The following is a 12,916-nucleotide window of genomic DNA, read 5'->3' on the forward strand; positions in this document are numbered from 1 at the left end:
TTGTCCTTAAGCCATTTTGCCACAACTTTGGAAGTATGCTTGGGGTCATTGTCCATTTGGAAGACCAAGCTTTAACTTCCTGACTGATGTCTTGAGATGTTGCTTCAATATATCCACATAATTTTCCATCCTCATGAAGCCATCGATTTTGTGAAGTGCATCAGTCCCTCCTGCAGCAAAGCACCCCCACAACATGATGCTGCCACCCCTGTACTTCACGGTTGGAATTATGTTCTTCGGCTTGCAAGCCTCCCCCTTTTTCCTCCAAACATAACTATCGTCATTACAGTTCTATTTTAGTTTCATCAGACCAGAGGACATTTCTCCAAAAACTACCATCTTTGTCTCCATGTGCAGTTGCAAACCGTAGTCTGGCTTTTTTATGGCGGTTTTGGAGCAGTGGCTTCTTCCTTGCTGAGTGGCCTTTCAAGTTATGTTGATATAGGACTCGTTTTACTGTGGATATAGATACTTTTGTGACCTGTTTCCTCCAGCATATTCATAAGGTCCTTTGCTGTTGTTCTGAGATTGATTTGCACTTTTCGCACCAAAGTAGGTTCATTTCTAGGAGACAGAATGCGTCTCCTTCCTGAGTAGTATGCGTGGTCCCATGGTGTTTTACTTGTGTATTATTGTTTGTACAGAAGAATGTGGTACCTTCAGGCATTTGGAAATTGCTCCCAAGGATGAACAAGACTTGTGGAGGTCTGCAATTTTTTTGTTGTGGAGGTCTTGGCTGATTTCTTTAGATTTTCCCATGATTTCAAGCAAAGAGGCACTGTGTTTGAAGGTAGGCCTTGAAATACATCCACAGGCTATCAGAATCTTCTAAAGCCATGAGATCATTTTCTGGAATTTTCCAAGCTGTTTAAAGGCACAGTCACCTTAGTGTATGTAAACTTCTGACCCACTGGAATTGTGATACAGTGAATTATAAGTGAAATAATATGTCTGTAAACAAATGTTGGAAAAATTACTTGTGTCATGCACAAAGTAGATGTCCTAATTGACTTGCCAAAACTGTAATTTGTTCACAATAAATTTGTGGAGTGGTTGGAAAACGACCTAAGTGTATGTAAACTTCCGACTTCAACTGTATGTTTTTTAAAAGTCAGTAAATGAGGTTGAATGAACTGTTTCGCTGCCAGACAAGGTGCTGCTGATAGCCAGGTGTAGCAATGGTAAGGATTCACTCCATTTCTGGGAAAGTCTAGGAGCTTAATTTCTGGGAAAATCTAGGAGCTTTCCACACCTGGATTGTGCAACATTTGCCCACTATTCTTTTCAAAATTCTTCAAGCTCTGTCAAATTGGTTGTTGATCATTGCTAGAAACCCTTTTCAGGTTTTACCATAGATTTTCAGCAGATTTAAGTCAAAACTGAAACTTGGCCACTTACTGTAGGAACATTCACTGTCTTCTTGGTAAGCAAGTCCAGTGTATTGTCCTGCTGAAAGGTGAATTTATCACCCAGTGTCAGATGGATAGCAGGCAGAACCAGGATTTCCTCTAGGATTTTGCCTGTGCTTAGCTCCATTTGTTTTTTTTATCCTGAAAAACCCTCAAGTCCTTAATGATTACAAGCATACCAATAACATGATGAAGCCACCACTATGCTTGAAAATATGGAGAGTGGTACTCAGTAATGTGTTGTATTGCATTTGCTTTGTATTCAGGATGAAAAGTTAATTTCTTTACCACATTTTTTGCAGTATTACTTTAGTGCCTTGTTGAAAACAGGATGCATGTTTTGGAATATTTTATTCTGTACAGGCTTCCTTCTTTTCACTCTGTCAATAAGGTTAGTATTGTGGAGGTACTACAATGTTGTTGATCCATCCTCAGTTTTTTCCTATCACAGCCATTAAACGCTGTAAATGTTTTAAAGTCGCCATTGGCCTCAGTGAAATCCCTGAGCGGTTTCCTTCCTCTCCGGCAACTGAGTTAGGAAGGACGCTTGTATCTTTGTAGTGACTAGGTTTATTGATACATCATCCAGAGTGTAATTGTAAACTTTACCATGCTCAAAGGGATATTCAATGTCTGTTTTTTTGTTTAACCCACCTACCAATAGGTACCCTTCTTTGTAAGGCTTTGGAAAACCTCCTTGGTCTTTGTGGTTAAATTTGTGTTTAAAATTCACTGATCGACTGAGGGACCTTACAGATAATTGTATGTGTGGGGTACACAGATGAGATAGTCATTATAAAAACATGTTAAAACTATTATGAGACTCACTTAGATAATTAATTTGATGATACAGCAGTAGCAATACAAGGATATAACATCTATAGAAAAGACAGAAATGCCATATCCCTGTAATGTTTAGAGAAGATCTTATGTCAAGTGTTATTGAAGTGTTGTGGTTGCAGGTTCACTTGGCACAACTTTATTTTATTTTAACCTTTATTTAAGTAGGCAAGTCAGTTAAGAACAAATTCTTATTTACAATTACAGTGGGTTAACTGCCTTGTTCAGGGGCAGAACAACATAGTTTTACCTTGTCAGCTCGGAGATTCAATCGAGCAACCTTTCGGTAACTAGTCCAACGCTCTAACCACTAGGCTACCTGTCGCCCCGAGATCGAAAGACTTTTGCGGTGTTGCGATAGGCCACCAACTGCGAACAGTCAGTATCTAAATAATATGTGTGAAATGCTTGATAATGTATGTGATGTTAACAGATAGGTCTTGTAAGAAATTGTAATAGAGACTGGAAACTAGTAATAACTACATTTTAACATAAGCCATATTTTATACAAAATACACATACTCCTCATTTCTCTTGGACATATGCTGGACTTATTAAGACACCAACTACAGACACACATAATTCCCCTCCCCCATAATAACCACAGAACACACCCAACACATGGTTGGAGCTCAAGACAAAGAACTATCTCAGGAACCAATGGAACGTGGACACCAGGCCTGTTCAGGACTACCCAAGACCCAGATCGACCAATCGGAAGGCCAGACTCGCAGATCTACCTACTTTGCTTGTTGTCTATATAATACTGTACAATTGTTGAAACTACCTCTTTTCCGGACGGTTCAATAAGAATCAGACAGAAAGAGCCTTGCTGCAAGATTTTACTAAGATATCTTTACATGTGATTAAACGGCCTTATTATAAAATTATCCACCTCGTCCTATTGTCTCCTCTTGTTCTCCTGTCAACAGTAAACGATTTATTAACAGACTACTTTCTTGGGGACCTGAATATTGACTGGTTTTCATCAAGCTGTCTGCTCAAGAGGAAGCTTCTTACTGTAACCAATGCCTGTAATCTGGTTCAGGTTATTAATCAACCTACCAGGGTGTTTACAAACACTACAGGAACAAGATCATCCACATGTATCGATCACATTTTGACTAATACTGTAGAGCTGTGTTCTAAAGTTGTATCCGTACCCATTGAATGCAGTGATCACAATATAGTGTCTATATCCAGGAAAGTGAAAGTCCCAACGGCTGGGCCTAAAATAGTGGATAAGAGATCATACAAAAGATTTTGCTGTGACTCTTTTGTGGATGATGTTACAAATATTTGTTGGTCTGACGTGATTACAGTTTTTCCCTACTCAAAACACAAAACAGCCAATTTCCCCAAACCCCACAGACATCTTTGTCACGATCGTAAGGTGTAAGCTGTTTATTCTCTGTGTTGGTTGGGGCGTGATAGTGACTTGGGTGGGTCATCTGGGTGAATTTGTATGTCTATGGTGGCCTGATATGGTTCCTGATCAGAGGCAGCTGTTTATCGTTGTCTCTGATTGGGGATCATATTTAGGTAGCCATTTCCCCATGGTGTAGCGTACATTTTTACTTTAATAAATGAACACCGAACAAAAACAACAAAACGAACAAACGAAACGTGAAGCTATACAACTAGCGCTGACAGGCAACGTTCATTTTTTATTTAATTTTTGAAAAACATAATTCCACTTTGACATTATGGGGTATTGTGTGTAGGCCAGTTACAAAAAAAATCTAAATTTAATAAATTTCCATTCAAGCTGTAACAAAAAGATATGGACAAATTGAAAGGGTGTGAATACTTTTTGAAGGCACTGTATAAAATGTATGTTATTGAGCTAAAGTGCGCTAATGTGATTAGCATGACGTTGTAAGTAACAAGAACATTTCCCAGGAATATATGGGCAGAAAGCTTAAATTCTTGTTAATCTAACTGCACTCTCCAATTTACAGTAGCTATTACAGTGAAATAATACCATGCTATTGTTTGAGGAGAGTGCAGTTATGTACTTAAATGTACCAATAAACCAATTAGGCACATTTCGGGCAAAGCTTGATAGAACATTTTGAACAGTAATGCAATGGTTTATTAGATCAGTCTAAAACGTTGCACATACACTGTTGCCATGTAGTGGCCAAAATCTAAATTGCGCCTAGACTCCTAAGTCATATAATGGCCTTTCTCTTGCATTTCAAAGATGGAACAAAAAAATAAATAGAAAACACATGTTATTTCTTTGTATTATATTTTACCAGATCTGATGTGTTATATTCTCCTACATTAACGTAACATTTCCACAAACATCAAAGTGTTTCCTTTAAAATGGTATCAAGAATATGCATATCCTTGCTTCAGGTCCTGAGCTACAGGCAGTTAGATTTAGGTGTGTCATTTTAGCTGAAAATGGGGGAAAAAAAGGGTTAAATCCTGAAGAGGTTTTGCCTCATGAGCTTAGTTCAAGTGTCGAATCCCATCAGAACCCAAAATATAAGCTTATTCATCTCCAATGTTTGTAAATAAAACACAGTATAGCCTCTAAACATGGATAAAACTATAATTTTGATGGTCAGTTCTTGCATCCATAGCTCCGTCTATGAATTTGAGAGTGGTTACATTTCTCCAGACGCAACCTGCTCTTTAATTACTTGTTACTTTTATTTCTTATTCTATTATATATATATATATATATATATATTTTTTTTTTTACTGCATTGTTGGCTAGGGGCTCGTAAGTAAGCATTTCCCTGTAAGGTCTACACCTGTATTCAGCACATGTGACTAATACAATTTGATTTGATATTGATTTGAACCCTCTGCTTTTTACCAAAAACAAGTGGCTGGAGAGTGCTTTGTTATTGTTTAAACTCTGGATTGCCACTTTAAATCTTCACTCTAAAAACAAAAAAAAAAATGAATTGTTATAGATTACATCCCAACCACTGAGGATACTGTTGCCATCAAGACATCCCCGTTTTCAATTTGTAAGGCCATACAGTATACATTTAAGGAAACTCCCCTTTACACGTTTCATAAAAAATAACAATAAATCTTAAAAATGTAAATGTTGTACCAACAGATTGCACAATTATAGCAAAAATAATGCCTTCAAGCTTCCAGTAAAGAGTGTTGAACTAAGGTTGCTATAGTATTTTAATAATAGTATTTTAATAAGAGGGTATACTACATTTAAAAAAAATATTTGCTTGCTCGCCTCAACTTTTCCTAAATAAAACTTGAATGCCCCAATACATTTAAAAAATGTTTTCATTTTAAATGTGGCAGTTATGTAGAAGATCAGTGGGGAAAAATCCAAAGTTAATAGATTTTTAAAGGAAACTTTAAGGCAATAAAATGTTAAACCTGTGCTGGGTTTGAATACTTTGAAAACAAATAATGGCAAGATTCTATCAGATCCACGCATAGAGAATGATAGAGGCCTCTATTGGACAAAAAGCTATATTAGCATGGGCAGCAACATTGAGGGCTTCCACCATTTTAATGTAGTCAACTGGATGAGATTTCCAACTTCATTGGCTGATCCCTCCTGGTGACCCTTTTGGTGTCATGTCCAACCGGGTCATCAGGATGGATCAGCCAATCGTCAAGAAAATGTAGTACTTCAAAATGGCATAGCCTAAATGGCGCTGCCCATGCTGTCACAGATGCTATAATGCAGTGGTTCCAAATTCCGGGCCTCAAGTACCCCCAACAGCACACATTTCTGTTGTAGCCCCAGACAAACGTGCCTGATTTGAATCATTGAGGGCCTGATGATTAGTTGACAAGTTTAATCAGGTGTGCTGTTCCAGAACTACAATAAAAATGTGTATTGTTGGGGGTACTTGAGGCCCGGAGTTGGGAACCACTGCTGTAATGAAACAGATACAAATTCCTCTATCTAGCTCTATGCACTGCCATTGGATACAACGAAACCACCCGACTTTATAATCTGACAAATCCCGTTCAGCCATGTTACAAGTTCAATCACTTGAATGTATACTTGTGTAGTGTCTACGCCTCAATTAGACTGAAGCAATAAATCCCCCATCCAAATTAACATGAAAACATGCATTAGCCTACACTTTCTATTGTCGCTTTGAACTTCTAACGCTGTAGGGATAATATGGAAATGCTATCTGGAATCCTTGGGACGTCCCTACCGCATTAAAGTTGAAATGTACAATCGTTAGGGTAGGGGTTAAGGTTAGGGTATGGATGTCCCAAGGATCCCGGTCCGGATAGCACGGACCAATAAGGAAGGGCAGCCACTCACCTATTGGTCAGCTCATACCAGTTACACCTCCAAAACATCTGCTATGTGGATGTCTGCCAATGAGGATCAATGCTTGATCTGATTGAATCAAGGCTTATATTTAACTTTTGATAGATAGGTTTTCAAATAAGCGTACTAAAATTCCCACAGAAGATTAATATTAAATTCTGGCGCCATCTGGTGACAACGTGTCGCTGCTACTCAATACGAAAGAAAGAGCCATAGTCCTGTGGTTTTAGAGTAGAAACATATGGTAGACTTTATTTTTTATTTAAAACCTAGATAAGGTCAGTTATTACAAAACAGGTTCCCCACACAGTTGCATGTCACAGAGATTGGAATGGTACACTCTGACAGAAAAGGCATCAGAAAAGACTGGACCTACAATAGAGAACAGACACGTTAAAGCAAACACCCCTGACCCCCATACGCACACACTTCATCCAGCCACGTTTAAATCTGCAGAAACCAGACTATCGGCAATCTGACACCATCTGGCTTCAAAAATCCACATCTCTGCCTTTAACAATACTCTGGAAAAAAATATATGGCTCATTTCATTACCTTTTTCTACATCGGCATTATCTATTAATCAATTCTCTATTCAGACTGGAAAAATATGTTATACTTACTTAAATCTGTGCCCGTTTCATCGTTCGTTTCTCTAAACTAAACTCATTTCAAATACTTACTGTAAATAGGTTGTATGGCTGCAGGTCTTGAATGTGCTATAATAACGCCTATAACATTAAGCTTCATGTATTCAGATACATATATCAAACACCCGAAAACACAAGACCTCATGATAGTGACATTCACTCAGGTCTCCTATGTAGAGACTATTAACACAGTCCTTCCTCCATAGACCCCCACCCACCCACCCTCCAAAGCTCGCCCCCGACCCCCTCTTCCTTACAGTTTGCACCCCTATGTTGGCAGCAGTGATGAAAGCACATACAAAATAGACAAATCTTAAAATAGCCATTTAGCTTCTCGAAGTGCAGCACAATCAGAAAGGTTATTTTCAAGTCATTTTCTCCCCCTCCTATATTTTCATACATTGAATATCACCCCCCCCCAAAAAAACTTTTCTCAGTTAAGAAACTAAATGTGAAAGGATAAATTCTTTGATCAGACAAAAAAAAGTTTACCAATATACTGTGGTCACACTGTAACATCCCAAAATAGTCTTAAGTTGAAATATACGTTTTCTGCCAAAGGAGAATTTCTGGCATTTGAAGTAGTTTTAATGTATATAGATTTAACATACTGATGAGGTTTATCTCTTTTTTTTTTGTGTGGCTATTTTCTCAAGCCCCTCCTCCCTGTCACCCCCGAGCCCCTCCCTGACAGTTCTCAGACGTCCTGGAAACCGTTACAGAGTACAAAATGGGAGTCCTGTGTCATTTGGCACTCTTGACGCCCTTGACATTCTCTGCGGTATCCATGGCGACGACAGGGTCTTCATGGTCCGTTGCGATGACAGCGGTGCCCTTCTCCTGGTTTTCTTGGTGATTGTTGTTGTTGCTGTTGTTGTTCTGGGCAGCGTTCTGGAGCCCGTGGCTGTTGTTCTGCACCAGAGCCGCTGCGTCGCTCAGCTTCAGCTCATCCAGCTTCTTCCAAAGCTCCTCCCTCTCCTGCTCCTTCTTCTTCTCCCTGGAGAGACACAAGCACGTTACGGGCGCACGGACACCACACACGCACGGACACATACAAGAAGCTGTCAGACCTGACTGTCCTTGAAAAAGGGTAGCTAACAGAGGTTATGTAATCCAGTGTGTTGTGTTGTACCATGCAGCTTTGTTTCCACGCTTCATAAATTATACCTGACTAGTTATTGTAATAGTTTGTGAACACTGTTTGTTTGGACTGAAGAACAAGAATGAATATAAGAGCTGGAGGGAGCTCACTTACCGCTGTCTGTCTGATTTGTAGGAGGCTGTCAGCTCGTCAAATAGTGTGCTGTTCATCTCCATCAGGGTCTTCAGCACGTTGTAGACCAGAGCTACAATCGTCCTGGAAACACACAGGGGACAATGGCATCTGACTTAAATACATCCAGAGGATATTTACCGTCTCTCAGTCAATCCTACAGTAGCAATGCTGAGATTAAATAACTGGAAATACATTCCTTTGGTATTTCAGTGAGAGGATGTTGGAGGAAACATGACATTGATATCTGGAGACATGACCATTTTGTCATACGTACATAGTTAGTTAGAGAGGGATTACATAAGACCCCAACCTCTACACCAACTATAGGTATGAGAGTTTAGTATTAAGCATGGCGTTGCTTGTTAATGCTTTACCCTGAGGGGCAAATCATTTGTTCTTAACTGACTTGCCAAGTTAAATAAAAGGTTAAATAAAAAAATCAAATAAAACATTTGTTGAGAACTGGAGAGTGGCATACGTACGGGTTCCAGTGTTCTTTGGAGATTCTGTACAGGCTACCAAACATGATAGGCAGAATCTTGTCGATGTTCTCCTCAATCAGGCTCAGGATGTACTCGTTGTTCCAGAAGTAGAGGGCTCTCTCCGCTACCTGTAGGAATCAACAAGAAATGAGACGGGCTGGCAGTAAATGACAAGAACCCTGTTACGTATAGGACAGCCATTTTCACAGCTCCACTGCCAGATTGAAAACCCATTTAGAGAAGTGCTGGAAAGCTCCTTGAGGAGGTCATTATGAAAAATGAAAGGGAAAAAAGTACATGTAGCAGTAAATGGAGGAGGAGCAGGAATAGCCTTAATGTACTGTATGAGGAACCACCTGAAACAAACTCAAGAAAACGTCCCAGATCAGGGTTCGCTGGAGACGCACTTTAATTGATGCCATTTGCTCCACTAGGAGCTAAAAGTAAGTTGAAGGTCAAGGAAATCAAGACTGTACCTGGAAGTGGGGGTTGGCCACACATCTGGAGATCTGCTTGAACAGGGGCTCTTGGATCTTCTTGAACTGGGTGGGCTCAATGACATCCAGGATCTCCTCCATTTCCCCAAGGTACATCACCTAGGACAGGGGGGAAACAACAGACACATGAGGAAGTCATATGTTCAAGAGAAGCAGGTAAACTGTTCAGAACCACACTTATGGTATACAAGGTACAGCATCTGTTAGCGTGTTCGGTGTCATCTACCAGTCATGACAGACAGACATACCTCCTTCTGGCTACAGGTTTTGGGCCAAAACTTCAACAGCCCCCGAATCACCTGAGGATTGAACAAATGACACTAATTTCCAAGGAAATACCTTTAGTTTTTTGTGTCTGTCTTTAGTCAACAAACCTACAGTACTGTACACATAGGTCGATAGTGCTGCAGCATTTTACATGCCATTTAGCTAGATACCATATGAACTATTCATGATTTTGGACTCAAACTTGTTTGAGAAAGCTAACATTGTTTGTCCCCTACATGAAAGGTGCACAGATAGATTCCTAGCACACAACAACATTTCTACAGCTCCAAGGGAGAGCAGAACCTAGTGTCCCGACGGTAGAACAACGTGACGAATGTTAGTTGGTTAGAGTACCGGCTCTGTGAGGGTGGGGTCCTTCTCCAGGAACTGGACGACACAGTAGGCCAGCTAAAAGGAAACAGAACAGGTAGTGATATTATTTACTTACTGTTAACAGAAACGTTCCCATGTGGTATGTTCTGTACACAATACTATCAGAGCTTTCAAGTTCATTCTACGGCCACTAGATGGCACTGTTATCCAAGGCTTTTTTTCAGAGCACAGTTCACTTCAGCTCATGAGAACTATGCTTAACTAGGCATCTAGGTCATCTACTGTTCACAAAGCCTGATCTGACAGAACAAAATGGGTAGCTAGGCTAATTACCATATCATAATATTGTATGAACTTCTACCTAGAATTCCTTTTAAAACCCACATTATGCCAGGTACATTTCTCAGATTTAGATAGCTGCTAAAAAGAGAAGAGTTGCTGTCTAGTGAAAGTGAGTATTTCAAATCAACCCCTTTAAAATGGGTTATTTATTCATCTGGTATTAGGAATTTGGTCATCTCTCGTACACAGACCACGTAAACATAAATGGTACCGTAGATCTGTCGTGATATGACGGGCCGTGTGAGAACCAATAGCATTAGTTCCGGTGCTTTGGACAAATCACGATTTAGCATATTTAGAATTTTGGAAGTGGAGGGGACATTCGGCACGTAGTTTTCAAAAAGAGTGTGGAGATGTTCATTCCAGTTCCAATCCTAGTTCTACCTCTTCTCTTAACACGTATGGATTCATAACTTAATTGAGCATCAGTTACACATTTGGTTACCTGTGCGTGGAACAGGGCCAGTCCTTTGGCGGTATGCATGGGGATGAGCACCTTCATCAGGAACTGCTTGTGTTCCGCCTTCAATGGCAGTGCAAAGCCATTGATGATGCTGCAGATAGACAAAAACAACACTTCAATCAATCATCGCCTCGAGAAGCAAGCATTAGCAAACACACATGCATGAGACACACACACGATGCAGCCATCAGAACTCCCCCCCCCCCCATATCCAGAATAGCTGAGGACACAGAGAGCAGGGTGGGCGGTCTGAGAAGCAGAGATTATTCATAGCTAGAGCCAGAGAGACATTTCACTGCTGGAAAAAAAGAACGCTTTCTACAAATAAAACTAAACAGGAAGAGCCACTAGTGTCTTTTAGCTCAAAAAGTGGAAAAGGCAGAGGTCAGCAGTGTGACTGGGTTTCCCAGAATTCTGTGGGGATGGGGAGCTAACAGCAGAAAAGCCTGTAGCAACACTAAAGGGACCTACTGATGTAGTGGTGAGTATATTAGCTCAAATGGAGATATTCTGGCATACGAGTGTAAATGGTTGCATGTCCTAGTTCCATGAGCTCGCTGTGCCACTGCTGCTAGAGTCAAAGGTGCTTGATAACATTGATATATGTTGATGCAGTTGATGCATGCTTGAACTCCCACCACACCACCTCTGCACTCACCTCCCCAGCGTCCCACCACCTCTGCACTCACCTCCCCAGCGTCCCACCACCTCTGCACTCACCTCCCCAGCGTCCCACCACCTCTGCACTCACCTCCCCAGCGTCCCACCACCTCTGCACTCACCTCCCCAGCGTCCCACCACCTCTGCACTCACCTCCCCAGCGTCCCACCACCTCTGCGCTCACCTCCCCAGCGTCCCACCACCTCTGCACTCACCTCCCCAGCGTCCCACCACACCACCTCTGCACTCACCTCCCCAGCGTCCCACCACACCACCTCTGCACTCACCTCCCCAGCGTCCCACCACACCACCTCTGTACTCACCTCCCCAGCGTCCCACCACAACACCTCTGCACTCACCTCCCCAGCGTCCCACCACACCACCTCTGCACTCACCTCCCCAGCGTCCCACCACACCACCTCTGGACTCACCTCCCCAGCGCCCCACCACACCACCTCTGCACTCACCTCCCCAGCATCCCACCACACCACCTCTGCACTCACCTCCCCAGCGTCCCACCACAACACCTCTGCACTCACCTCCCCAGCGTCCCACCACACCACCTCTGGACTCACCTCCCCAGCGCCCCACCACACCACCTCTGCACTCACCTCCCCAGCGTCCCACCACACCACCTCTGCACTCACCTCCCCAGCGTCCCACCACAACACCTCTGCACTCACCTCCCCAGCGCCCCACCACACCACCTCTGGACTCACCTCCCCAGGGCCCCACCACACCACCTCTGCACTCACCTCCCCAGCGCCCCACCACACCACCTCTGCACTCACCTCCCCAGCGTCCCACCACACCACCTCTGCACTCACCTCCCCAGCGTCCCACCACACCACCTCTGGACTCACCTCCCCAGCGTCCCACCACCTCTGCACTCACCTCCCCAGCGTCCCACCACCTCTGCACTCACCTCCCCAGCGTCCCACCACCTCTGTACTCACCTCCCCAGCGTCCCACCACACCACCTCTGCACTCACCTCCCCAGCGTCCCACCACACCACCTCTGCACTCACCTCCCCAGCGTCCCACCACACCACCTCTGCACTCACCTCCCCAGCGTCCCACCACACCACCTCTGGACTCACCTCCCCAGCGTCCCACCACCTCTGCACTCACCTCCCCAGCGTCCCACCACCTCTGCACTCACCTCCCCAGCGTCCCACCACCTCTGTACTCACCTCCCCAGCGTCCCACCACACCACCTCTGCACTCACCTCCCCAGCGTCCCACCACACCACCTCTGCACTCACCTCCCCAGCGCCCCACCACACCACCTCTGCACTCACCTCCCCAGCGTCCCACCACCTCTGGACTCACCTCCCCAGCGTCCCACCACCTCTGCACTCACCTCCCCAGCGTCCCACCACCTCTGCACTCACCTCCCCAGCGTC

General features: G+C 43.1%; 1 protein-coding gene across 1 annotated transcript in view; it reads right to left on the reverse strand.

Moving 5' to 3' along the window:
- Window positions 1-7,419: 7,419 nt before the first annotated feature.
- The window catches only part of ppp2r5a (protein phosphatase 2, regulatory subunit B', alpha isoform), a 76,778-nt gene continuing 71,281 nt past the window's right edge, over window positions 7,420-12,916 (reverse strand). Inside the window, exons 7-13 of the mRNA XM_055873134.1 lie at window positions 10,833-10,941; window positions 10,067-10,120; window positions 9,694-9,744; window positions 9,425-9,544; window positions 8,949-9,076; window positions 8,446-8,547; window positions 7,420-8,187 (exon numbers count right to left, since the gene is read on the reverse strand). Of these exons, the coding sequence (XP_055729109.1) occupies window positions 7,935-8,187; window positions 8,446-8,547; window positions 8,949-9,076; window positions 9,425-9,544; window positions 9,694-9,744; window positions 10,067-10,120; window positions 10,833-10,941 (817 nt within the window). The 3' untranslated portion in view covers window positions 7,420-7,934. The remainder of the gene's footprint in view (window positions 8,188-8,445; window positions 8,548-8,948; window positions 9,077-9,424; window positions 9,545-9,693; window positions 9,745-10,066; window positions 10,121-10,832; window positions 10,942-12,916) is intronic.

The sequence above is a fragment of the Salvelinus fontinalis genome, chromosome 20 (genome assembly GCF_029448725.1).
Source record: "Salvelinus fontinalis isolate EN_2023a chromosome 20, ASM2944872v1, whole genome shotgun sequence".
NCBI classification, from domain to species: Eukaryota; Metazoa; Chordata; class Actinopteri; order Salmoniformes; family Salmonidae; genus Salvelinus; species Salvelinus fontinalis.